This window comes from Acomys minous (assembly GCF_964271855.1).
Source record: "Acomys minous genome assembly, chromosome: 2".
Classification (NCBI taxonomy): domain Eukaryota; kingdom Metazoa; phylum Chordata; class Mammalia; order Rodentia; family Muridae; genus Acomys; species Acomys minous.
In genome coordinates this window covers 58,095,329-58,121,744 of record NC_140484.1, presented here as the reverse complement: position 1 = coordinate 58,121,744, position 26,416 = coordinate 58,095,329, and the positions used below count along the sequence as shown (strand labels likewise).

The 26,416-nt window shown below is 52.3% G+C and overlaps 2 protein-coding genes across 10 annotated transcripts; both read right to left on the bottom strand.

Moving 5' to 3' along the window:
• Window positions 1–731: 731 nt before the first annotated feature.
• Window positions 732–12,657, bottom strand: RNH1 (ribonuclease/angiogenin inhibitor 1). 5 transcript variants are annotated; one of them, XM_084774108.1, is made up of 10 exons: window positions 12,501–12,657; window positions 6,811–6,915; window positions 5,048–5,218; window positions 4,543–4,713; window positions 3,868–4,038; window positions 3,618–3,788; window positions 3,361–3,531; window positions 2,926–3,096; window positions 1,103–1,273; window positions 732–986 (listed from the first exon to the last, which is right to left on the bottom strand). In XM_084774108.1, the coding sequence occupies exons 2-10, from the start codon at window positions 6,894–6,896 to the stop codon at window positions 899–901; spliced, it is 1,371 nt and encodes a 456-aa protein (XP_084630234.1). In that variant the 5' UTR covers window positions 6,897–6,915; window positions 12,501–12,657; the 3' UTR covers window positions 732–898. The 5 variants fall into 5 exon arrangements, with proteins under 5 accessions (XP_084630234.1, XP_084630235.1, XP_084630233.1 ...); XM_084774109.1 differs by having other exon boundaries at window positions 6,811–6,910; window positions 12,501–12,656; XM_084774107.1 differs by lacking the exon at window positions 12,501–12,657 and adding an exon at window positions 8,639–8,795.
• Window positions 12,658–23,401: 10,744 nt separating this feature from the next.
• On the bottom strand, window positions 23,402–26,406 carry HRAS (HRas proto-oncogene, GTPase). Of its 5 annotated transcripts, none has more exons than XM_084774124.1 (6): window positions 26,261–26,406; window positions 25,248–25,399; window positions 24,894–25,072; window positions 24,593–24,752; window positions 24,414–24,497; window positions 23,402–23,938 (listed from the first exon to the last, which is right to left on the bottom strand). In XM_084774124.1, exons 2-5 carry the CDS (start codon window positions 25,356–25,358, stop codon window positions 24,432–24,434), a joined length of 516 nt encoding a protein of 171 aa, XP_084630250.1. In that variant the 5' UTR covers window positions 25,359–25,399; window positions 26,261–26,406; the 3' UTR covers window positions 23,402–23,938; window positions 24,414–24,431. The 5 variants fall into 5 exon arrangements, with proteins under 5 accessions (XP_084630250.1, XP_084630249.1, XP_084630248.1 ...); XM_084774123.1 differs by lacking the exon at window positions 24,414–24,497 and having other exon boundaries at window positions 23,402–23,695; window positions 23,813–23,938; window positions 26,261–26,404; XM_084774122.1 differs by lacking the exon at window positions 24,414–24,497 and having other exon boundaries at window positions 23,402–23,666; window positions 23,813–23,938; window positions 26,261–26,403.
• Window positions 26,407–26,416: the final 10 nt, after the last annotated feature.

The window sequence follows — 26,416 nt, the reverse complement described above, 5'->3', positions numbered from 1 at the left end:
GTCTTTTGCATTTGTTTTGTAAATAAGAGCCCACAGCTCTCATATTTGCCACATGACATAGCCAGTTTCTTCTAGAGTTGTACTGGCTACCCACCCCCTCCCTCTCTGTTTCGTTTTTTGGTTTGTTTGTTTTTGAGACAGGGTTTCTCTGTGTAGCCTTGGCTGTCCTCCACTCGATTTTTAAACCAGGCTGGGCTTGAACTCACAGAGATCCACCTGCAAGCCAAGACAGTCCTCACCCCTCATGCTCCTCGGTGTGGGCAGAAGGAAGATTTCAGCTGTGAAAGTCACTTTGAGACCTACCTTAGAGCAAAGTTTAATGGCATGCAGCTGGAATCCCCTCTATAATGCCTGTGGTCCCAACACTCAGGCAGTAGATGAGCAATAGGTAATCAGGGCTGATCAAGACTACGGTAGCAAGACCCTACCTTTTTTTGGGGGGGGGGGGGGGAGACAGGGTCTCTCTGTGTAGCCTTAGCTGTCCTGGACTTGCTTTGTAGTCCAGGCTAGCCTGGAACTCACAGCGATCCGCCTGCCTCTGCCTCCTGAGTGCTGGGATTAAAGGCATGCGCCACCACATCTGGCATAAAACCTTACCTTTTTAAAGGCCATCTTGGAGAGTTCATAAGGGCTGGGGTGAACATTTGCACGAAGTGCTCATAATAGGTAGTAGGCATAGTATCATGGGTCCATAGCAGACCTACACCAGGCCACAAAAAGTGACAAGGACCTTTCTTGTCAACAAAGTGTTTTAATAGTTATAAAGTGTCTAAAGTTTTCTACTGAAGTAAGATCGCAATGCATATCTCCAGTCAACACTGGGACACCCAGAGCCCAGAGATCCTGCTGGCTGACCCTGGGGCTGGACTAATGTCATATGTCCAGAGAGGTGCACATCTCAGGAGATGATCCTCAGGGATGGCCTTTCTTCCTCCAGGGCCCGCAGCTTGTCTTCCACCTCCTCTGCCCAGTAAATGTCATACATGCTGTACACAGGCAGGAAAGTCAGTTGGGGTTCACTCCTCCATGCCCACCTTCCTGCCTGAACCCTCTGGGCCAGGGAGCCCCTGTCCCACCACCTTTACCAACTACATGCACTTACACTAGCTGCTGAAGGGTACAGCTGGGCTGCTTGAGGCTCTCTATCAGTTGCAGGACACCTGAGTCCCCCATGCAGTTGTTACTGAGGTCCAGTTCCCTCAGGCTACGGTTGGCCAGCAGGACGGTGGCAAGGCTGCCACAACCACTGTCATGCACGTCACAGTCCCCCAGCCTGGGTGGAGAGGGTAGAGCTGTTACCCACATCTGGGCTTTGGCAGGAAGGCAGCCCCTCCATACCACAAGTGCAGCTAAGGTTCCCTCAGCTGGATATAACAGACAGAACCCTGGCTTCCCCTAACAGAAGAGGGGTGCACAGCCTCAGAGGGAATATAATGTCTCAGCACTGGGGAGCCTGGCTAGGTCAAAAGCCTGTGCACCAAGGCCAAGTACATCAGGAGGCCTGCAGAAAGGAACAGGGTAGACAGGTTTCCAGACTCAGGAGAGTGGGATGCAGGCAAAGGAAGGATAAGTGAGCAGGTCCAGTACCCATAACCATCAGAGGGAACCTGAGGAAGCCAGAGGCACTGGGGAGTATAATGCACAGGGAGGCCAGGGGACATCAAGGAGCTGCTACTGCTTGCCTCTCCTGGTGGACCTGAAATCTGCAGAACCCCCTCTTAAGTGACTGAGGTAGGACCCAAGTCCCCCAGCACAGGACCCACACTCAATTCCCCCTCCCCCGCCCCCCCCCCAACTTCCAGAGTATGCCACAGCTCTGGCTACCAAGATGCTGGACAGGAGACTACAGGGCTGTCCAGTCCAGAATGGGCAGCAGTCGAGATGAGCCACCACACCTGGTGTGTGGCGCATGCATTTAATCCCAGCACTCAGATCTCTTGAGTTTGAGGCCAGCCTGGTTTACAGAGCAAGTCCAGGAGCCAAACCCTGTCTTGAAACAAAAAAAAAAAAAAAAAAAAAAAAAAGTGCCACCACAAAAGGCAGGGCTGAGATAAATGGTAAATGAGACAAAACATTAAAAGCAGAAATGAGACTCTGGACTGGCTGGAAAATGGGAAATCTCTAAGTGAGAACAAAACCTTGAAAAAGAAAATGAGGACAGGAATTGAACTGCCCTCCCTTAAAACCCAAGGACTAATTCCTGGACACGGCAGAGAGAGAGGAAGGAGAGAAAGAGCAAGAAAGCACGTGACTTTTCAGGACCAGTACCCAAGTAAAGGCAAACCAATATCCCAGAGCACAATGGGCAGAAAAAAATCAAAGCTGCCAAGGGGAGCCGGGCCCACTTGCCCAGCAACTTGAATTCCATGCTTGGAACCCCATGGTAGAAGGAGAATCAACTGCAAGTTACCTTCTGACCTCCACATGTATGGATATGGTGTATCAGCTTGCGGGTATAAACAGAAATGTAAAATAACAATAAAAAACTCTGCCAAAGAAAACAGGCATTCACATAGAGATCTGGGACACCAGAAACCTCCCTGGAACCAGAAAGAAATGGGAGAAATGAATGGCCCAGACTCTGTGTTTCAATGGCCAGGATACACAAGAGTACTAGAAACTCGTCTTCTATAGAACCCATGCTTGGAAGCTGCTAGAATGTGAAGAAAATGAAGGAGCCAGGCTTGGTGGTGCATGCCTTATCCCCAGCACTCTGGAGGCAGAGGCATCAGATCTCTGAGTTTGAGGCGCCTGCCTGTTCTACGCAGTGAATACCAGGGCTACATTGACACCCCCCCCCCATTTCAAAAAGTAGGGAAGCCCTACCTAGTACATCTCTACCTGGGATTCCTCACAGGAGGTAGGGGGCCAGAGTGTAGAGCTATGCCGACTTCCCCCAGCACGTGCCCACCTGCACACACTCACCAAAGCACACGCAGCACAGTGTCTGGCTGGCCCAGGGCCTTGCAGAGCTCCAGGACTCCCAAGTCTCCCAGCGGGTTGCTGCTCATTTGGAGCTCCAGCAGAGACCGGTTCTTGGTCAACACCGAGGAGAAGTGGGAACAACAGGCAGCTGTGAGACTACAGGTCTTTACCCTGTAGGAACAGAAAGGCCGGCATCCACTGTCTGGAGGCAGTAGCTCCAACTAGCCTTCCCTTGGTAGCTCACCCGCGCCCTTCGCCGTCCTTTATCCTCTGTGAACCTGCACCTCAGCTTAGCATCGTCTTTATGCCGCACCATCCTCCAGAGTCCACCAGCATCCCCAAGCCTCACTCCATCCTGGCTTGCGTTTTCTGCCCAGGCACCATTCTGTCCCGCCGCCCCTCAGCACCCCCTCAAGCCCCCTCGAGCCTCCTCACCACAGTGACTCCAGCTGACAGCCAGGCTCCAGCAGGCTCTCACACAGCAACTGGGCACCCTCATCTTTCAGCGCATTGCCAGCTAGACTGAGTTCCTTCAGGCTCTGCTTGGCCCTGAGGACACGGCACAGGTCCTTGCAGCCTTCTGCAGTGATGTCGCACTCCCAGAGCCTGTGGGATAGCAACATTCTCCAAGAGTGCCCCTCACTCCCCACCATGCCCTCCACCCCATGGAAAGAAGCTGGGCACCGACTCACCACAGCGTCCTGAGCTTACAGCTGGGGAGCAGCAGTCCTGAGCACAGTGCAGCAATGCCGACATCACCCAGCTTGTTGCTGCCCAGGTCCAGGTCCCGCAGTGAGGCTTTGGAGGCCACGACATCACACAGATCCTTGCAATTGGCTGATGTGATGCCACAGTTCTCCAACCTGGAGACACAGGACACAGTAAGAGGGGCACAGGTGCCTGGGCCCACCCCTTAGCCTCTGCGGCCTAGGACAGACATACTTGAGTGACTCCAGGTGACAGGCAGAGTCCTTCAGCCCCCGGCACAGCGCGTGGACACCAGCCTCCTCGAGGTCATTGTTGCTCAACACGAGCTCCTTAAAGTCAGGTTTCACCCTGAGCACTGACGCCAGGGGCTCACAGCTGGTAGCTGTGAGGTTACAGTATTCCAACCTGGGGGGCAGGCAAGGGTCTCAGGCCCAGCAAAAGGACTAAGGATAGGGCTGGAAATGCAGTTATCAGGGAGACTGGTACCAGACAGGGGTGCTGGTATCTCATCTCCCACTGCCTCCTTAAGGCCTCATCTGGTCAGTCAGGCACAGTGAGTTCCTAGAGCCTTCAGGCTCTGTGGACACCAACACTGCTCAGGAAGCCTCCACCAGAAAGAGCCCTACCAAAATTCTTGAGGTTCCAGACCCAGCAGAAAGAAACAAATTCCTAACTGAATAGTATCTTCAGCTAATCTGGGGTCACGCTGTACAGAATCTGGCCAGGCTCCACCAGCACCAGTTCCTATTCCCAGGCTAGGTCAGCCCCTGGTAAAGGGGAGCCCCTAGAGTCCTAGGAGTCGCCTCCAAAGTTCTCATCCACTGTGCTGGTAGAGGGTTACTGAAGATGGCTGGGCTCTGGGTCGGGCGTAGCAAAGAGCTCAGGGACCCTGGCAAAGAATATACTCACTGAAGCTTCTCAAGGCGGCACTGGGGGTCCCGAAGTCCTTCACAGAGCAGCTTCAGGCCTGCATCCCCCAGAGGGTTGTCATTGAGATGTAGCTCACGCAGGGTAGGCAAAGAGCGCAGCACGTTAGGCAGGACCCCACAGCCGGCCTCCGTCAAGTTGCAGTTCTGAAGGCTGAAGCACATGGCCATCAACTCCAGGCTTGAACAGACTCAACCCAAACCTGCCAAACCTCCCACTACACTGCAAGGGTTAGGCCACTGCTTTTCCTCTAGATGGGGTTCCAGGCCAAGGAAGGGCACCAGTGTGGCTCATCCAGGCCATAGTGTGGCCAGTCCCAGCACTGCATACGTCACCTGTGTTCTTCTGGATAGAGCTGGGAGTGCCTGTCACCACAACCTGTCCCTTCCTACCTCCCCAACCTCTCAGTGGCTCTCCACATCACAGCTGCCTATTTGACCACTTCAAGTTCTACCCTGACTAGGCTGGGCTGAAGCCCTGGGCTTACCTCAGCTTCTGGATCTTACAAGTGGGAGTTTGCAGGCCCTGGAGCACCAGGCACACACCAGCATCACCCAGCTCATTGGTGCGTAGGCTGAGCTCTGTCAGGGTAGGGTTGGCCCGGATCGCTGAGCTGATGTCTTTGCACCGCACCTCAGTGAGGCCACAGTCATCCAGCCTGAAGATAGGACCGCTGAGTCAGCAGGGCACTGACCTCAGACCCAACCATCATCCCACTCAACAGCTACTATGACCCACCAGGAGCCAAGAAACCCATATATGGAGTATAACTACAACGTTTACATTTGAAAGAGGCATTCATGGTGGCAGGTGAATCACCAAACTCCAAGTCAGCCTGGGCAACACAGTAGAAGAAAGCTATCTCAGAAAAACCAAGAGCTAGAAGTGCCTGCCTAGCTTGCACCAACTTTCCAGCACTGAGAGGTGGGGTGAGAGGGTAGAAGCAGATGTTGGTAACAGGCAGAGGAACTCTGACCTGGTCTGAGGTGCTGCAACATAAGCACATGACGAATCATGGCCAAGTTATGACTCAGTTATGGCCACATGAGGTCACTGTACACCCAGAAGACAGTGTGACAGGCCACACCCATAATATATCCATACTCTTCAAAAGCACATGACCACCAGGAAAAGCCCTCCAATCAGCCAAGGGAACATGTGCAGGATATCCAGACTCAAAACTCAGGTCCCTAGGACAAGAGGATGAGGGAACCTGCAGAAGGGGTTCAGTAAAAGTCATAGGGGACCCTAAGCAACCAGAATGGAGAAAAGTCACAAGGCAGAGCTGGGAACCCATATCTGACTAGAAGCGCCAGGCAGCATGAGAATCTTGGGACATGGTCCCAGGAAGCTGCTGGAGGGCTGGGGATGCCTGAATGACCTCTGACCTCTGACTCTACTGCAAACCTTAGGCTACCTCAGGAAGGATGAGGATGAAGCAGGCATCTGTCTCTTGCTTGTGAACCTGAGTCACCAAGAGCTATGAGAGCCTGGTGAGGAGGGCTGATACCAACTCCCTCTCAGTCGGAGATGGAGAGTCAGCCACAGGGTGTGGGGAGGCACCACTGCCTCCTGAAAAGCCTACTGTCTAGAGAAGGAATAGCTTAATAAGGGTCTAAACTGCCACATGCAAGGTGCCCGCCAACTGCGGCTGCCATCAGCCTCGGTAATAAGCCTGTCCATCCTACCTGAGCCTGGAGTGGCTCACGTACGCTCCTCAAGCATGTTACAGGCTAGTCAAGTTCTGCCACCTGGTTGCATGAGCTACATGCCTAGTTGTCAGCTGTTTTTAAACTCATGTATCCCAGGCTAACTGCAAACTCACTATGTAGCAGAAAATAACCTTGGACTTCTGATCCTCCTGCCTCTGCCTCCCCAGTACTGGGATTATAGGCTTGTACCACCGTACTCGGTTTATATTGTAATGGAAATCAATTGAACCCAAGTCTTCGGGCATACTAGGCAAGTACTCAACTACTGAGCTATGTCCCCATAGCCCAACTCCAGGCCAGGATGGGCTACAGAGTAAGACCCTGTCTGAAAACAAACAAAAAGGTTGAAAAACTCAAGAATAACATCCCATGAAGGTTACGCAACGCATCTTCTTGCCCATGAATGGTATGCCTCTAGAACACAGCAAGCCCCTGTCAGATGGCCACCAAGCCGTAAGAACCACCCACCTCCACAACAGAGTAGTGCTCCCCGAGCCAGACCCAACTGTACCCACAAGGCCCCCAAGGCTGCCTCTACCTGACCACTGGGTACTGCTGCATCAGCGGAAGGAGCTCTGTCCAGCGGGCATCACTCAGCTCCTCGCATTGGATGTCAACACTCATGGTGGGTGCACAGCCTAGTCTGGGCAGAAGAAAGAAGAGAACTCTGGAGACATTTCCCATAGCTTGACAGGTTGGAATTCGTAAGAGGATGAATCCAGAAGCCATGAGAGTAGATTTTTTTTCAGTAGGGGCCCAACCTCTCTGGGTGCGTGTATCTACATATTGAGTCTCCAGAAGTAAACAAGATATCAGGGAGAGGCTCCTGGCAACAAGCAACTACCCTAAGGGTGGGAAGGCACAGGACTCTGGGCTAAGGGAGAGTACTGGGGGGCAGCCACTAGGGCACTTGCTTCCGGGACTTCCTTCTGAGGCTGGGGACTTAGGTCAGCCCAGGGATGTCTTCTGCATAACCCTCAGCCAGCTCAGGGCCAAAAAATACAGAGAGACCTATATCCAGGAAAGTGAGAGCAAATAGGTAACAGGGCCTGACAAGGATAGGCAGAGCCTGAACAAACAAGGCAGGCACTGGTTGTGGATGGATGTTCCTGAGGCCAGGGGACAGACACCCACGTCCCCAAATTCTGAGCATCTGTCAAGCAGGCCAGCTTGGACAGCATATGGGTACCCTGGAGGGCTCTTTGGAAGGAGTGATCTGTGCTGTGCTGCTAGCACAGAGGAAGGAGGGGGTACTGGGTTCTGTTTAAGAGCAGTAGAAATTTACTTCGGCTACCCTCTATGATGATCATGACAATGACAACAGTTCTCTGTGAGGCTACAGTGCCTGGCACAGCATGGCCTTGCTAAAGGGGCCTTCCCCTCCCTTCCCAGAGCTGGGAGGATACCCCCTTAATGCCAATCAGGGGGTAAAATTCACTTTACACATCTTGACACAAGGGCTAGTGGCAGGGGAAACTGAGGCAAGGACCTGAATAAATCACTGTGGCCATACAGCCAGAGAGCATGGAGAAACCAGAGTTATCCCCACCCAAAATGAACCAGTGAGTACAACCAGCACTGCCTGGATCCCAGGGTGTGGCATCCAAACGGACTCATCTCTGGGGCACTAACAGTGGGGTGGGGCACCTACAGGACTTCTAGTCACAGCAGCATCCCCTAGGCCCAGGCCTTGCTCTCTTCTGCACTACAGACTAGGGGATCCTACAGTATCTACCTTTGGGGAAAGCACAGGACTGGACTTTGTGGGAAGTAAGGTGCCAGCTTCTGACTGATCATCTGAGGTCAGGGACAGGGGATATGAAAGTAACCAGGCAGCTGGCTCTCCTCCCACACTCCTCCCCTTGCTTGGCCTTGGGACCAGGCCCTTGGCCTCTCTGGGCCATTGATCCTTTGGAATGTAGGCCCTGGGAGTGTACACAGGTGACCAGGCAGGAGGCCCCCACAAGCCCGGCTTAGAGGCGTTATTCAGACTTAGATGCGACTGTGCGGATTGCTAGCTAGCTGCTATCAGCTGTAGCCCAGCTGGGTTAATTCTGGGATCTGAAGACAGCGCCCCCGCCCCTTCCTTGGGCCTTTAAGTGAGCGAACAGGCTGCTGGCGCCAGAGACACGAGGTCAGCCTTCAAGCACAGCCGGAGAAAGGCTTCTCCAGGACACATGTGTGCCACACCCTAAGGAGGAACAGGTCTCAGAGGCTCTCCCGGCCCGCGATCCCGCTCCCGCCCTATTTATGGTCCCTCGAACCTTCTGGTCCAGACGCTCTGCCACGTATTAAGAGGGCCAGGAAGGGACCCGAGAAAAACTCTCAGAGCCAGCCGGGTTCCCCGAAACATGAACCTAGCTCACCTGGAGCTGCAGCTAGAGGACCCAGCCGCTCCCGTTTCTTCCGCCCAGGGCGGGACCTCGAGACTCTCGCGGGTCCTCACTCTCTGGCCCCAACTAGCCTTTTACTTTGCTTTCTAGAGACCGCCCACCAGGTCGGCCCCTCCCACACGCAGGCTGCACTTTGGGAACAGAACTGGACAAACCTGAGTCACTTCTTTGGGCCTGACTAAAAATATTTAAAATGATCCACAGCTGCTACGAATAGGGTGGGACTGTGACTCTGAGAAATTCTTGTACGACAACAGCACACACCCACCTTGCCTACGAGCCGACAAGGTTTTCATGGATAGAACAGTGTTCAAAGCACTCTTGATGGCCCTGGGGAGGTGGCTAGGGGTGGTAACAACGGCCTCTTATGCACAGGCTCTCAACATCCACAAAGGGTAAGCGTTTTGCCACTAGTTAAGCACTTCGGGTATTTATTTTATTTATGTACACGAATATTTTACCTGCATATATGTCTGTGTATTGTGCCTAGGGAGGCCAGAAAGTATCAGATTCCTGGAACGAGTTATAGATGGTAGTTTGAGGACTGTAAGCTTTGTAAAAGCAGTCTTGTCGGCTTAGCCCTTGGACACACCACGGATACTCCCTGAGATTAACCTTGAGATAGACTGGGTGGGGCCATCCTAAGCCTGGAATTCAGAAAGTGGACCTGGGGACTCCACCTGGACTACTGTGTTTCTAATCGACCCTCAATGGGAGAGGGAGACCGCCCCTTACACGTGACAGACAGACAAGCAGAGGGGACAAAGAGAGGAACAACAGGGTCAGACGGGGCTTAAACACACGTGATCAGGAAGAGTTTCTGCAAACAGGCCGGACCAGCACACAGGCCAGAGACACCTAGGGACCCGTCCCGTGGAACGGACACCAGAAGGTTCACTCTTTTCCCCTTAACCTTTTTTCCCTTTTGTGTAAGCTACTTGGGTTGTATAATAAAGTTTAAGTGTTAAAAAACAGAGCCAACAGTTGTGAGCTACTATTCAGGTGCTGGCAACTGAACCTGGGTGCTCTGGAGAGCAGCAGACAGTGATCTTAATCTTAACTTCTAAGCTATCCCTCAAGACCATGTTTAAGCTTTGTAACGTACCCACAAGGTATGGGATTTGCTTTTGGGTTTTGTATTTTTGAAACAAGGTCTTGCTGGGCGGTGGTGGCGCACGCCTTTAATCCCAGAACTGGGGAGGCAGAGGCAGGCGGATTGCTGTGAGTTTGAGGCCAGCCTGGTCTACAAAGCAAGTCCAGGACAGCCAAGGCTACACTGAGAAACTGTGGGGGGGGGGAGGGAGTTTTTCACAGTAGGGTTTCTCTGTGTCAACAGCCCTGGCTGTTTGTAGACAAGGCTGGCCTAGAACTCACAAAGATCCGCCTGCCTCTGCCTCCTGAGTGCTGGGGTTAAAGGCCTGTGTCCCTACACTCAGCTTCCTTATGGAATCTTTCAACTTAGCAGACCAGTAGCTTCCACAAATCAAAAGCTAAGAATATCCTCCAAGAAAAGCTTCCTTGGGCTGGAGAGATGGCTCAGAGGTTGAGAGCACTGTCTGCTCCTCCAGAGGTCCTGAGTTCAATTCCCAGCAACCACATGGTGGCTCATAACCATCTATAATGAGATCTGGTGCCCTCTTCTGATGGGCAGGCACACATCCAGGCAGAACATTGTATGCATGATAAATAAACCTCAAAAAAGAAAAGAGAAAGAAAGAAAAGAATAGCTTCCTCTAGCTGGGCATGAAGCCTTTAATCTCAGCACTTGGGAGGCAGAGACAGGCGGGTCACTGTGCGTTCGAGGCCAGCTTGAATGCTGGATTAAAGGCGTACACCACTACTACACTTGGTTAGCTCTGTTACAATATTTCTAAGCTGTGGTCTTGCAGCAGGACACCCTACTTCAGAGGCCCAGGCAGGTGGGCCTCTGTGAGTTCAAGGCCAGCCTGGTCTACAAAGTGAGTCCAGGACAGCCAAGGCTACACAGAGAAACCCTGTCTGGAAAAACAAAAACAAAAACAAACAAACAAACAAACAAAAACAAGAAGATATAGCCTTGCTATGTGCCCCAGGCTCCCCCTTGAACCACCTACATTACCAAGGATGGCCTCATCCTCCTCCACACTGAGTTTGGAAGCTGGTGCCACACAGTCAACCTATTTTATCTGTGTACAAGCACAGTGGCCCAACCTTTACGTCAATCCCTGCACTTCATCCAGAAGGCTGAGCTGGAGGATCAAGATGAGTTCAAGACTAGCTTGTGCTACATACTGAGATTCAGGCAAGGTGGGCTACACTGTGAAATTGTGTCTTTAAAAAGAAACAATGCCGGACATGATCGCCCACTCTTTTAATGCCAGCACTCAATCCCAGCACTCAGGAGGCAGAGGCAGGCAGATCGCTGTGAGTTCGAAGTCAGCCTGGTCTACAAAGCGAGTCCAGCATAGCCAAGGCTACACAGAGAAACCCTGCCTCAAAAAAAAAAAAAAAAAAAAAAAAAAAAAAAAAACCCCAAAGAAGAAAAGAAAAGAAAAGAAAAAGAAAGAAACAAACAAACAAAATGGCTGGGCGGTGGTGGCACACGCCTTTAATCCCAGCAATTGGGAGGCAGAGGCTGGAGGATCTCTGTGAATTCGAGGCCAGCCTGGTCTACAGAGAGAGGTCCAGGACAGCCAGAGCTGTTACACCGAGAAACCCTGTTTCGAAAAACCAAAAAACAAGAAAAAAAAAAAAAAAAAGAAGAAGAAAGAAAGAAACAAAATAGGCTGGAGAGATGGCTCAGAGGTTAAGAGTGCTGACTGCTCTTCCAGAGGTCCTGAGTTCAATTCCCAGCAACCACATGGTGGCTCACAACCAAATATAATGTAACCTGATGCCCTGCAGATGTACATGTAGACCACTGTATAAATAATAAATAAATCTGAAAGAAAGAAAGAAAACCAGGCCAGGCATGGTGGCGCACGCCTTTAATCCCAGCACTTGGGAGGCAGAGCAGGCGGATGACTGTGAGTTCGAGGCCAGCCTGGTCTATAAAGTGAGTCCAGGACAGTCAAAGCTAACAGAAAAGAAAAAGAAACAGAAACAAACAATACATATACAATGGCCAGACTACTGAACAAGATCTTGTCGCAAAAATACGTAGTTTTTTTTTTCAAAATACCTATATACAATGACACTTTCCTTTGTGCACAATTATCCATTTATTTGACTGAATCAACCGATCTATGGGTGGGCTGGTTTCAGATTTTTCACCATCCTGCAAAGAGGACCAGTCGATTTTAATGGCCTTCCTACACACAGCCAAAATGACACAACTTGTCGAAATCCGTCTGCCTTATCCAACAAGGCAAAGCGACAGTCGGGAGTTGCGACACCAGTTCCGTGCCCTCCCACGGGAGCCGCTTCCACTTCCCACAGCGTGCGGGAGGCCTCTGGCTAGCCTGGCCCCCGGTTCTCCGAGCCACCCTCCGCTTCTGATCTCGCTCTATCTAGGCCGTCCACCTACTCCCCGAATCCCGAGGAGGTGCTTTTGGGGGACGAAGACCAAGGGCAGCTTCATTTGGGGGGGAGGGGAAGCAATTCTGGCTGGGCGGGTCCCTGCTTCGGCGGCCTGAAGGAGAAGCTACTCGTACGTAAGCGGACCCGTGAGGCCCCGTAGCCGAGCACCGGATGTGAGTTTGCGTCATCCAAGTGCGCGAGGCCGCCGCGCCCGCCCCTCCCCCGCAGCCCCGCCCCGCCCGGGGGCGCTCCTCTCGCCCCCAGCTCTTTACCAGCTTGAGCCGGGAGGCCCAGACATCTTGAGTGAGCACGAGCTAACATAGCACGTGAAACTGACCTCACGAAGCCCGAGGCCTGGAGACCCGGAGCGGGACGGCGGCCTTCTGACTGGAGGGGAAGAGGCGAGGTCCTGCGAGGCGTGTCCGCATGGTGGAGGGCGGGGCCTATAGCCTGGTGCCGTCACCGTCTGTAGGGATGCCTGGAACCCACCTGACTGCTACCGGAAAGTCCCTCCAGGGCTGGGTAGCAGTGATGCTCCCGGGGTAGTTAACGCCTTCATTGCTGGATACTGACGGGTGGTGTGGGCCGATTCCTGGACCCGTTGTTGACCTACATGCTAAAAGTGTTTCCGGAACTCGGCCAAAACGTGTTGGAGGCTTTTGTTTTGTTTTGTTTTGTTTCGGAGCCAAGGCCTCGAATAGCTCTTGGTGGCCTGAAACACCCTATGTAGCTCAGGCTGGCCTCGAAGTTGAGTCCATCCTGCCTCAGCTCCCCTGAGTTCTGGGAGTACTATGCTTTGCTTGCTTGACTTATTTATATTTGAACAAACCCTCAGCACGTGGCCACCATACCTGGTCTCTGGGAATTTTTTTTTTTTTAAATATGTGTGTGTAGTGTGTGTGTATTTGTTCAGAGCGGAGGAGGCCAACTAGTGTTCTGCTCCATTACCTTCCTCCCTGTTCCCTTCAGACTTCTAACTGCTGTGCGACACCTTGTCCAAGGCAACTTATCAAAGGAAGTTTTTAATTTGTTGTGTTTCAGAAAGTGATTTTCTAACCGTCATGGTGTGGAGCATGGCAGTAGGGAGCCGGGCAGCCCTGACTCTGGAGCAGTAGCTGAGAACTTACACCCTCAGCTACGCATAGGAGGCAGAGAGGCCTAGCTGCAAACAGTGTGGTGGGGTTTAGAAAGCTCTCAGCTCACCCCCAGGGGCACAACTTCAACAAGGCCATACATCCTCATCTTACCAAAGAGTTCCACCAACTGGGCATCCAAGATTCAAGCATGTGAGCCTACGGAGGCCATCTCATCCAAACCACCACATCTCAGGAACCTGGTGCTAGACTGGAAACAAGCAAGACCTCGCCCTCTGCCTTCTCTGCTCCTCTACAGACACAGAGGTGTTGAGTGACCAGGCAACACCCCCCCCCATCCCCATTCCAGCCCGCACACCCCAACAAACTTAAGGCTTTCTGATGTAATACTAAAAAGAATAGACCCACTTTGGAAGAGGTAGAAATTAGTTTGGTTTACAGTTTCCTTGCCTTACAAGAAATCGTTCATTATAGACAAACTGAAGCCATATTAGCAAAATAAGATCAGCCTAAAATCCTGTGGCCTAGATGAAAACGGTGCCATTTTGACTGTTGTTACTAGCACTTCCTGTAGACCAGATGGTCTTAAGAAATGCAGTGTGCTCACAGACGTGACCTTACAGGACTTAATAACAGGAAAGTTTTATGCAAGAAGACTAGAAGAAACAGGCGATGGCTCGTTTGGTAAAGCACTTGTCAAGTCTGACACCTTAGTTCTATTCTGGGAACTCACATGATGGAGAGAGAAAACTGCATCCCCTGGATTGTCCTCTTGATTTCCCCTCATAGGCTGTGGCACCCATGCATACACAAGTAATTAAGTAAATGTCAAAAGGGAATTTAAAAGAAGCAGGTGAAACTAATCTTTACTTAAGTCAGTATGTCCAAAATATCATTCCAGCATGTGAACAGTATTTTTTTAATTAAATTGAAAATGATGGTTCACATTCTTTTATGTTCAGTACCTAAGGCTCTATGGTAACTTTATTCATGGGGTATCTCAGTTCGGTGCTCAAAGTCTCATGGTACTCTGTGTGTGTGTGTGTGTGTGTGTGTGTGTGTATACACCCACATGCATCCCACACATAGAAATGTTTATTCCTAAATTTTATACCACTGCCAGGCATGGTGGCGCACGCCTTTAATCCCAGCACTCGAGAGACAGAGGCAGGTGGGTTGCTGTGAGTTCAAGGCCAGCCTGGTCTACAAAGCAACTCCAGGACAGCCAAGATAACATAGAAAAACCCTGTCTCGAAAAACAACAAAAAAGAAAATTTTATACCATCAATTACATTCCCATAATTGAGGAAGTAGATATGTGTGGGCAGATATAACAGGTAGAATCCAGAAGAGACTCTGCTCCTAACGAAACCGGTTTGCCAGCAGGGCCAACTGGGCAGGGCTCTTGCTCCCTCTAGTGGGCACAAACTGAGTACCTTCAAGGAGGATGGGTCCTGGTGAACGTGAGGCTTCTTTCCTGGAGCATCGAAGGACAAGGTCCTTCTGCATGTATCTCCCAAGTACTGGGATTAAAAGTGTGTACTACTGTCCTCACTTTTTGTGGTGATAGGGATTGAACCTGGGGCCTCATATATGCTTGATAAGTACTCTACCAAATGAGATATAATCTCAGCCATTTTTGCTAAATTTTTGTTTTTCAAAACAGAGTTTCTCTGTGTAGCCTTGGCTGTCCTGGACTCACTTTGTAGACCAGGCTGGCCTCAGACTCACAGAGATCTGCCTGCCTCTGGCTCCTGAGTGCTTGGATTAAAGGAGTGCACCACCACACCTGGCTCATTTTTCCTAATTCTTTTTTTTTTTTTTTTTAAGAGCTGAGGATCAAACCCAAGGCCTTCCACTAGGCTAAATCCCAAACCCCAATTTTTACTGATTTGATCAGAAATTCCCCACCATTTTCATGTAGCATGTATATGAGTGAGATGTGCAGGGTACGCATGTTTTTGCATGTGTGAGAGCCCACATGTGTGTGGGTATTGTATGCACGTGTTTACATGTACATGTGGAGGCCTGCGGCTGCTGTCAGGAAGTACCATCTTTGACTGGAGGCAGGGGCTCTCAGTCCAGCCCTGAGATCTTGGATATAGCTGTCTCGATAGCCATCTTGCTCTGGGAATCCCGTCTCTGCCTTCTGAGGCTGGAGTTAAAGGCAAGACGTCACACCCTGGTCCCCTTTCTGCACATGTTCCCAGCAAAGTATAAAACCACTAAAGTGTATCTGCTGCTTTCCTCCTAGTCCCTGCTGCAGTGCTACACCTGACTTTGCTATTACCTTAATATAAACCAGGCATATTCTGGCAAAACAAAGTCACCTTTCATTTTTTCTTTCTTTTTTTTTTTTAAAGATTTATTTATTAGTATGTATACATAATATGTATTCTGCCTGCAGATACACCTGTACACCAAAAGAGGGCATCAGATCACATTATGGATGATTGTGAACCACCATGTGGTTGCTGGGACTTGAACTCAGGTTCTTTGGAAGAGCAGGCAGCACTCTTAATCACTGAGCCATCTCTCCAGCCCAAAGTCACCTCTTTCTAACCAATATGCATACTTGGCTTTATCCTTATCACAGGGAGCCAATGGCCTTGCTGCTGCCCAGAACCACCCTCCTGCCAGTGAGTGCAGCTTGTGCCCTGTGTAATCCTTCATCTGTGTCACTGCAGCACCTTGGAACCTGTCTCTAGACCCTGGGACCAGACTGTTTCACAGTAAAGGGGAAACAGAAAATTAGAAACAGGCAGCTGGACCAGGCATGGTGACGCACGCCTTTAGTACCGGCACTCGGAGGCAGAGGCAGGCGGATTGCTGTGAGTCCAAGGTCAGCCTGGTCTACAAAGCGAGTCCAGGACAGCAAGGCTACACAGAGAAACCCTGTCTCAGAAAAAAAAAAGAAAGAAAGAAAGAAAGAAAAAGAAAAGAAAAAAAAGAAGAAAGAGACAACAGGAACAGAAAGCCATAAAATGATAGAACTAAAGGCAAGCATCTCTCAATTACAGTAAATGAAAACAGACATAACACATTGATCAAAAGAAAGATTGGCAGGATGCTTCCAAACTCTATATATTAGCTGAGCACGATGGCACACACTTGCAGTTCTAGCACTAGTAGGACGAAGCAGGATGATTGCAAGTTCAAGGGCGTGGGTAGCAATTGATGGGAGACTCACTGAGCAGAACTCCATCCCTGGGGACTATTTATGAGGCACAGGAGCTGCTGCCTGCTGCCTTCTAAGACCCATCTGGATCGCAAGGTTCTATGGCCTGAGGCACGTCCCATGCCATGAAAGGAGGCCACCAGCATGACCTGCCCGGGTCTGCACCTTTCCTGCTTTTTTCCAGCTTGGTCACCTCAGCTTTCTAAGCAAGAGGGCAATATAGTGTCCTACAGCCACACCAAGAAGAAACCAGTTCAGCCAATGCCATCATTTTTCATGTTCTAGCAAATTGTCAGTTCAAACACTCGGGGAAATAGCTAAGGACTAGAGTCCATGCAAGAGAGCAAAGGGTGACATGCTGATCCAGGATTCCCTCAGACCACTGGCTGCTGCCAGGGTGTGTACTACTTCTGTGGCTCCTCAGAAAGGGAAGCACATGTCTTCACCCTGAGGACACAGGTCTTGGTTTCCAGGTTTCTGCTATTCCTTGCAAGGTTACCTCCATGAGGAAGAACCTGCTGCCAAAGTTTGGGCCACCCCAGTTCAGGGGTAATGATGCCACCTGGTGGATGGGAGGAACAGAAGTTTAAAACTTTGAGCCCTTGTCCACTCCTTAACCATGGGGGGCAAAGTCCAGTTTCAGGAGGACTGAACTCTCCTGAGGGCCATGAGCCAATCCCCACAGTCTGGTCCTCCCATGGTCACCCTAGGCCTGCCAGCCAGGATTTTTATTCTCCCTCTGTACTTCTCCCCAGGTCTGCTGAGAGTCCTGAGACAGGTATGGTTTCCTCTGCTAGGGACCAAGTCAGCCAAAGGAAACACGAGCACTGCCTTTGCATCCCTGCCAGGAGCAGAATGAGTAAACAGGTCCAGCAGGAGCATAGGTCTCTCCCTAACTAGGGAGGTAAACAAGAACATGGCCAACTCCGTGTCCTAGACACCAGTCCTGCCCTGATGGCAGCAGTGCCTACTATAGCTCCTCCTGATGTCCCTCCCAAGCCCACATTTCTCATTTCAGGAAAAGCTTTTCCCAGAGTCCATCTCACATTTGGGATAAGGAACTGGACCCCACCTTCTCAAGAAAAAAAAAATTTAGAACATTAAATATCAGGATTGAAGAAGATCAGGGGCAGAGACAGCAAAATCCCAAGTGGTGCCATGAACAAACCAGGTCGGCCTGGCTTTCTCCTTCCAGGACCAGGCAAAGAATAAGCAATGTCATGGGTACAGTGCTAAACAGAGATAAAGTCAAAAGTAGCCCCAACCCTGGAGCCTCCCTGGGCATCCAAATTCTAGGAAGAGGTTTACAAATGGAAGCTGAAACAACAACACATCAAACAGACAGACAAAAAAACAAAAGAGGGAGAAATAAAGATTTTCTGAAAGGCCAGCATTAAAACTGAGCCTCAGCTAGGTGTGCCCAGGGCACACTTTTACTTCCAGAACTCAGGAGGCAGAGGCAGGTGGATCTCTCTGAGTTTAAGACCAGCCTGGTCACCGAGTGTGGTGGCGCATGCCTTTAATCCCAGCGCTCGGGAGGCAGAGGCAGGTGGATTGCTGTGAATTCAAGGCCAGCCTGGTCTACAAAGTGAGTCTAGGACAGCCAAGGCTGCACAGAGAAACCCTGTCTCAAACAAAAAAATTAAATTAAATTAAAAAAAAAAAAAAAAAGACCAGCCTGGTCTACATGGAGAGTCCCAGGCCAGCGAAAACTACATGGTGAGACTGTCTCAATAAAGAAAGAAACAAACGGCAGAGCTTCTCCCAGCCTGATTAAGAAAAAAGAAATCTGTGATTCAGATTGTGCGGGTAGGAGGATGACAAGCCAAGCATTTTTTCTTGTTTGTTTTTTCAATACAGCGTTTTGCCGGGTGGTGGTGGCGCACACCTTTAATCCCAGCACTTGGGAGGCAGAGGCAGGCGGATTGCTGTGAGTTCGAGGCCAGCCTGGTCTACAAAGTGAGTCTAGGACAGCCAAGAGAGACCCTGTCTCGAAAAACCAAAAAAAAAAAAAAAAAAAAAAGACAGCGTTTTTCTGTGTATTGCCCAGGTTGTCCTGGAACTTGCTTTGTAGACCAGGCTGTCCTGGAACTCACAGAGACCCACCTGCTCCTGCTAGGATTAAAGGCATGTGCCACCATGCCCAGCTTAGGCCAAGCAGTCTTAGGAAGCACAGCAGAAGGACCCAGAGCCACATCCTTTGTCAGGAGCCCAAAACTCTGGAGGCCTGAAGGAAGAGGTAGGGAGAGGCCAGGAGCATGAGTCCCCAAGTGTATAGGGATGTCAAAAGGGACGGGAGTCCCAGGGGAACAGGAAGGAATCCTAAGCAAGATGTAGAGATCTAGAAGAAGTGATACTGCTAAGGGACCTTTTCTTATAGAAAGTAGCCACACCCCTGTGCTGGGTACTAGCAGGCATTAAGTCCTAAACAGGAGGCACCCAAGGAAAATGATACAGGCAAACAAATAATCAGTGTTTGTGAACAGCACTCTCCACGACTTATGCCCTACAGAGAGGGCACAAGAGTGAGGGGCTCCTGGACCTCCACAGACCAGGAAAGACCTATACAGTGACACAGAGCTGGCCTGCCAGCGAAGGCGAAGGCTAAAGGGCATGAACAGCCTTAAGAAGGAAGTACTCCTGCAGGAGACTGGGAGGAACGGGTTCGGGGACACAGACACTGCAGCAGTATGGAGCCAGGTGTACAGCTACTCCATCTAACACCTGCTAGGCCTCCTCCTTGGAAAACACCGGTTCCTTAAAGAACCAAACTGACGACTACCATGTGGTCCGACAGGCTCTACACTCTGGTTCAAACCTGTGGAACGTATTGCAAAGACTTGAAATCCTGTGCACAAACAACATGAGCCAAGCAGAATGAAAAGCAAACTTCCATCCACTGGATACCTGAGATTGCTTGGTGCCTGGTCCTGATTCAGCCTGGGTTTCCCTGTCAGCATCTGTCAGAACACCCAGTGGGCATGGACATTTTCCCTTAGGCAGTAGCCTTCTTACTACTGTGACTTATGGGCCATACAGGACCCTGTGACATGGGTCACACTGTATGAGCATGAAAGTGGGTGTCACCATTCCTGCTTCTAGGGTCTGTTCTCTTTGTTGGTGGTGGTGGTTGTTTGGTTTTTTTGTTTTGTTTTGTTTTGTTTTGTTTTTTGGTTTTTCGAGACAGGGTCTCTCTGTAGCCTTGGCTGTCCTGGACTCACTTTGTAGACCAGGCTGGCCTTGAACTCACAGCGATCCGCCCGCCTCTGCCACCCGAGTGCTGGGATTAAAGGTTGTTTGTTTTTTGAGACAAGGTTTCTCTGTGTAGCCTTGGCTGTCCTAGACTCACTTTGTAGATCAGGCTGGCTTCGAACTCACAGCGATCCGCCTGTCTCTGCCTCCCGAGCGCTGGGATTAAAGGCGTGCGCCACCAGCAACTAGGGTCTGTTCTCTAGTCTCCCCTTAGCAGTTCTCTTCCTCTTATAAGAAGTGACTCATTCTCTCCTTTGGTTCTGCCCCTTCACCTCCAGGCCGGCTCTGTGTCACTGTGTAGGCAGGACACAACGATGAGGATTAGCTGTGATCACTGAGGTGCAGCTAGGAACTGGGGCTTCTGGTCTAGCATGGGAAGGGTATGGTGGTCCAGGCTCCCGACTCCTTCGTGGGTTTACCCCAGAACCCCACAATCTTGGCAGTGCTGCAGCATGCCATCCCAGGAGAAGCACCTGGCAGGCTACTGAAACACCAATGGATACTACTGGTCCTCAAGCCTGAATCCTGAAAGTACCATGTTACTGCTCCAGCCTAGCAGAGACAGGTTTCCATGTGCCCGAACTCTGTAAGAGAACAAGACCAGCAGGCACTTCCCAACCTGTCTGCTTCCTCCCCCCACCCCTCCCCATCTACTTTCCAGACCTCCTTCCAGATGCTGCCCACAGCAGGGGTCCCTGTCCTCTGGCCAGAACTCTGCTATCAGGGGAAAATGCAGAGGTTGCATTTAATTTCCCTGGGGCCTCGTGCAGTCCCACAGAAGACCTCAGCCCTCTTGGGCGATCTCCTCCCCTGAGTTTGATTCCTGAAAGCAGGGGGCCACTGCCTAGGCATGGGTCAGGTTTACCTCTGTCCCAACAATGGTCCTCAATAAGGAAGATGCCTTTTGGGCACTGTTCCAGCTGCCAACTCATTAATAAGCAGCATAGTATCCAAGTTAAGTAAACAGCTTCTCATGGCACCAAATTGCCAGACTGGGTGACAGCCACACTAATTAGTGGTGACAATTTACAGCCATAACACCTTCCCTGCCCTACTTGTTCTGAGCCACTGGACTGTCTGCTGTCAAAGGACCCCCTTATGTCCTTATCAGCCAAGAACCCTCCATGCTTGAACAAGCCCAGGTGACACACCCCTGCTGGTTATTATGCCCCTCCCACCAGCTATGGCATCAACCTATGTCATCTCCTGCTCTGAGCCCAAGAGGCAGCCACAAACCTTCATCCTTGTCCCCTACCAACTACATGGGTCTAACTGGCTGCTCAAACCCTATCTGCCATAGCCCTTTCTCTGCCTCAAAGGCTACCCTGCTCATCAGGAAGCAGGACATAGTGGGGCAGCAAGTCTAGCTAGGACTTATGTGGGTAGTCTTCCCTTCTCTGAGTCTGTGGGATGAGGGGAAGCCTCTGACTCGTGGGACAACCTGTCACTATCCTCAAGTTATGACCCCCCCCAATAAGCTGTATTTGTACGTTATAGGCTCTCAGGATTCTAAAAATGGGGTTCCAGCCACACCCTTTTGGTTCCCAGATTATGAGAATGAGATAAAAAAAAAAAAAAAGAAAAAAGTAGACAGTGAGTGAAGGTACCTGCCTCATCCCTGGAGGCACTGGGCTGCACCTAGAACAGAGAGGTTTGGGGGCCACTGAGTTCCATCAGGACAGTGAGGAGACACCAGCTGCCCAGGGCTCCTGCCATGTTGTAGCAATCAAGTGAGGACAGGCAGGGACCTTCCTTGCTCCACAGTGCCAATTGCTCAGGGATGTGACTGTCCTAGGAGCTCCCCTGCCTCCCAAGAAGGCCCAGGAGAGCCAATATCCAACAGACGAACTAGGCCCGAAGAATGACCCTCCTACCCTCCCACCACATAACCCACAGTACAGGCCAGTGTTTGAGCAATTGCCATTGGCAGGCATGGCCAAGACAGGAGAACCCTTTATCCTAGGGTCATCCCTGCTAAGTCCATCCCTGAGAAGCTACAAGCCTGATGACAGCCTCATGGAATCCCCTCTCTACAGAGAACCCAGAGGTTGTGCGCAGGCCACACCTGGACAGGTGATATCCTCTTATGCCAGCTGTATTTGCAGACCTCCTCAAGTCCCCCTGAAGCTCTGGGATAGCTACATCCTGAGGATGAGGTCATGGTCACAGAAGTCATTCCTTGGGTACCCAGTACAGACCTTGGCTAGCCGAGGGTAACACTCAAACCAACCACGGTGCCTATCTCTCCAGCCCTTGAGCGAACCAGCCATAAAGGGTGGGCCAAGCCAGAAGTGGTCAATTGGGCAAGGTGCAAGGTACTGTCCCAAGCACTGGGCCCATCCCTGTATCACAGCTAAGAGTTGAGGGTGCTTTCCTGGCAGGATCTCTCATTGGCTGTGGCCTTATGTCTACATGGTGATAGAGGTACAAACAGAAGCGTGCAATAGCCTCAACAAGATGGTCCTAGGCACAGGCAGAACATGAACACCGACCTTCCCAGGGACCAGCCCAGAGCCCAGCTGTGTACCCTTGAAAACTTCCTGAAGCCTCTCTGTAGGACATGCTGCTTCAGGCTGGACCTGAAGAACTTCAGGTACCATTGTGGCATCTAGAAGGATAAGGAGTGACATGCTTCTCAAACTAGCTCCAGCGTGAGCTCCCTGCCCAGGGCAGGCAAGTCTAGGGCCCATGTTTCCCACCCAACTGCTTCCAGCGGGAACACCGAGCTCCTGTCTGCCCTTACAAGCACAGCCCAGCATGTACCCAGACTGCTACAACCCCAAACAGGCCCGTGGGTTCATGGCCAACATGGCTCCAGAGGAGTCAGTGAAGCTTCAGGTGATACCTCAGCGGCCTCAAGTACACATGGACAAGGAAGCTGAACATTTGGCTGCTGGGGAAGAGACAAGTGTGGTGTCCCACTGCCCAACCAACCACTCAGCAGCAGGCCTATTGGAGCCTGCTTATATTCCACTTGAGTCTTGAGAGGGTAGAGGGCACCCACCGTGAGCCCCAGTGGCCAGGATGAGGACCAGGATCAGGGGATGGACCGTCCTGTAGCCATGACGACTGCTAAAATGAGGCACTGGGCATGGCATGCCCTTTGGGAGCGGTGAGCAGCTACCTGCCCTGTATGTGCCTCTCAAGACCACACAGGTGACTTGGAGAACATCTGTACACCTCAGAGAGGTGGTAGGAACCGGTGAAGCAGTTTCCACCATATCAGGGAGCTGAGATTGCCAGGCTGTAGGCACCAGTGGGACAGAGGCCTGAAGCTACACGGAAAACACTGGGGCCCTATTTCCAGAGTCCCAGAAGCCTCATCACAGGTCAGAGGGCTACAGGATGCTGGGGCAGGGCAGGTCTTACACTCTGTGATCCTTGGGGCTGTATTTCACGAACCTCAGAATGCAGGAAATGTGTTTCCTACTGGAGACAAGGGATGGCCCCTTACTCTCCAGACCTCCTCCTCCCATTAAAGACAATAGGTCACTTTTCAAATCACCTGACTATTCCTGTGCTGCCTATAGCTTTCTGCAGGAAACACAAGATCACTGGGGCGGGCAGAAAGGAAGTGCCACACAGTCCAGGGTCCCAGGCAAGCCTCTCCAGCCTCTTCTACAAACAGGAACAAGGCCGATGGTGGATCCCAGATTCCCAGTATCTTCTGTGAGGCCACAGGCACTTCACCTCCTACTTCCAGCCAGAGACAAGTCAAGACCATCAAATAATTTACTGTAATTCAACCTGTGCCCCATGGGCACCCGGAGGGAACTGAGAGGGGTCGAGGGCTGGGGTGCCAGTGGCAATAGGGACAGTTCATAACAGTCTGTTCAAATTGTCCATGCGAAGGTCTTGGTCACATCTGTCCACCATCCCTGGACTGGCCTGGCTCCAGCATCGCTTCCTTCCTTCCTTCCCTCTTTCCTTCCTTCCGTCTGCACCTCCTCCCTGCATCCGGCACCTCCACGTCCTAAGCCTGTGCCGGGATGGGCACAAAGGACACATCTGACAGCAGGCAGGGGGATTGGCAGAATTATGGGGAGCAGGGACATCAGAGTGGATATGAAGTTCGTCTGGCTAGGTGGGGCCACTGCCCCAGATGTCTGCTGGTCCCTGCCTCACCTGGTGTCAGGACAGCACACACTTGCAGCTCATGCACCCAGGGCCACTCTCATCAGGTGGGTTCAGCTTCCGCAGTTTATGCTGCCGGATCTCGCGTACTAGAGTGTAGAAAGCATCCTCCACACCCTGGGAACAAAGGGACTGGATCAGAGAGGACTCTGAGGAGGAAAGTGGTGCTGTCTGGGTAAGAAACTCCCTGCCTGGATCAGGCAACATCCCAGTCTTGGAGGCTCCCTTCCTCAGCCGCACAACCAACACAAATAGGGAGCTGGGCTCTGCCCATCTAAAAAGCAAAGGGCAACTCTCCTAAAGCAGGCTCACTCCTGAATATCCGTGAAAAGTCAAAGCCACTCAAATCTCCCAGACCCCCAGTATGACTCAGGTACGACACCCTAACACACTTAATGGCTCAAAACTATCAGGTACCCACAGGACACTCTGGGGACAGGAAGGCCCTGGGTCACCGCTCCGGCCTGGCTCAGGGCAGCTCTCTCCACGGACCCCCATCCTGCCCTGGAGCTGTGTCAACCCAGAACTGCAGGGCGTGAGCCCAGACCCTGGCCCTTGCCTCCCTCACAGGCCTGCCGTCTGGGAGACTTACAGCATGAGGGCCGCTGGGTCACATGGGTCCCGGGGGAGGGTCCCAGAGGGTCCCGGAGCTGGAGCCAGAGCCAGAGCGGCTGCCCTGTGTTGAGGGAGAGGGGCGATGAGCTGTGTTCCCTGGCTGGGGTGGGGCGGGGTGAATCCCTCACTTAGCTGTGGACTGGGAAGCAAGCTCACCTGCCGGGTCTTGGCTGATGTTTCAATGTAGGGGATGCCATAGCTGCGAGCAAGGTCCTGAGCCTGCCTAGACTCAACAGTGCGAGCAGCCAGGTCACACTTGTTGCCCACCAGCACCATTGGCACGTCATCTGAGTCCTTCACCCGCTTGATCTGCTCCCTGGAAGGGGACGGAGTGTATGTGAGCCAGCTAGCCGGCTGCAGCCATGGCCGTATCCAGGACAGTCAGGAGAAGACACATGTGTGCCGGTGTGTGCGCACACACGTGCCATGGGCTCATAGTTAGCTGTAGGTGGCTCACCTATACTGATGGATGTCTTCGAAGGACTTGGTGTTGTTGATGGCAAACACACAGAGGAAGCCCTCCCCTGTGCGCATGTACTGGTCCCGCATGGCACTATACTCTTCTTGACCTGCTGTGTCTAATATGTCCAGCAGGCATGTCTCCCCGTCGATGACCACCTGCTTCCGATAGGAGTCCTGCAGAAAGACACAGCTTAGAGCATCCACAGAGCCGGCCTACCCTGTACCTCTCATCCCCTGATGAATCAGCTGGGAGCCAGCCCCATACCACCTGCAAGACCTGGCTGTGTGGGCCTGTCCTGACTCTTACCCATAACTACTGCCAGAGCCCAGGCAGACAGCAAGAGCTCACCTCTATGGTGGGGTCATACTCGTCCACAAAATGGTTCTGGATCAGCTGGATAGTCAGGGCACTCTTTCCCACGCCTCCAGCGCCCACCACCACAAGCTTGTATTCTGTCATCGCTTCTACAGGGGCTGCCACTCCAGGAGATCCTGCCCCACCTGCCAAGGAGAACCACACTTAGCCAGGCCCTAGCCGCTTGACACTTCTAAACAGGTGCCTGACCCAAAGGCCCTCTCCAGCATTGAGCAGGCAGGCCAGGCAGTGGCCCAGTCACTCACTCACCTGTGGCACCTCCAGCTGGGACAGTGAGGACCCCCCCCTCCTCCAACAGCCCTTAATGGCTGTGTGAGGAAGCAGGGAGAGGCCCCCAAGGCAGGGCTGACAGCTGAGAGCTACTCCCAACCACGCACCCAAATTAGAAGTCGCTAGGTAGGCAGAAAGCCTCAACTGGAGGCGCCTGAGGGCTGAGGCCACCCCCCAAAAAACAGGTCCTGCCACGGCAGCCTCAGCGTGCCCAGGCAGGCCAATGCCAACCTACAACCGGCTCCGGCCCGCCGGCATGTGGGTGCAACCTACAAGTATTTACTGAGCGCCTACTGCATGCCAGGCGCGGTCCCGGCAGCGGGGGAAGGGTGGGTAGAGAGGCAGCCTGCCCTCCACTAAGACAGACCTTCTACAAGGGGCCAGGGAGCCTTCACCAAGCAGGGGGGAAAAAAGGCAGCTGAGGGTGTGGGAAGCAGGTGACTGCGGGGAAAGACTCACAAGGGGTGGCCGGGATCAGAAGGCCCTGGTAGGGGCCCGACGCGGGTGTCCTTGTGGCCCCGAGGCCGGAGCGTGATGGCCGCGGGGCGCAGAGACTCCGGAGGCCCGGGCGGCGCCCCGCCGGGAGGGCGGCCACAAGGCAGGGCGGACCGGGCCGCAGAGGCGGGCAGCCCGGCGCTAGGCACGCTGCCGGGCCAAGAGGAGCGAGGAAGCACCGATCACCTGCGCCCCGAGCCCCACCCCGTGCCCGCACTCACCGCTTGCTGGCGCGACTGCCCCCGGGGCCGGGGCCGGGGCAGGGCGGGGGCGCGGACGGGCGCCGGCTAGGCCCGCGCATGGGCTCCGTCCGCGGCGGGTGCGGCTCGGGCTGCGGGCGCCGGGCGCGGATGGCAGGGACTCGGCGGGGCCCGCGC

Excerpts from the sequence above, each read along its gene's own strand:
- RNH1 (XM_084774106.1), bottom strand. The coding sequence starts at position 8,625 with ATGTTTCGGGGAACCCGGCTGGCTCTGAGAGTTTTTCTCGGGTCCCTT. Across the intron at positions 4,039-4,542 it reads TGCCGCCTTGAGAAGCTTCA|GTTGGAATACTGTAACCTCA; the intron begins GTGAGTATATTC and ends CCTGCCCCCCAG. Across the intron at positions 1,274-2,925 it reads ACTGTGCTGCGTGTGCTTTG|GCTGGGGGACTGTGACGTGC; the intron begins GTGAGTGTGTGC and ends CTCTCCACCCAG.
- HRAS (XM_084774123.1), bottom strand. The coding sequence starts at position 25,358 with ATGACAGAATACAAGCTTGTGGTGGTGGGCGCTGGAGGCGTGGGAAAG. Across the intron at positions 25,073-25,247 it reads AGTATGACCCCACCATAGAG|GACTCCTATCGGAAGCAGGT; the intron begins GTGAGCTCTTGC and ends GTCTTTCTGCAG. Across the intron at positions 23,939-24,592 it reads CATCAGCCAAGACCCGGCAG|GGTGTGGAGGATGCTTTCTA; the intron begins GTGAGCTTGCTT and ends CTTTGTTCCCAG.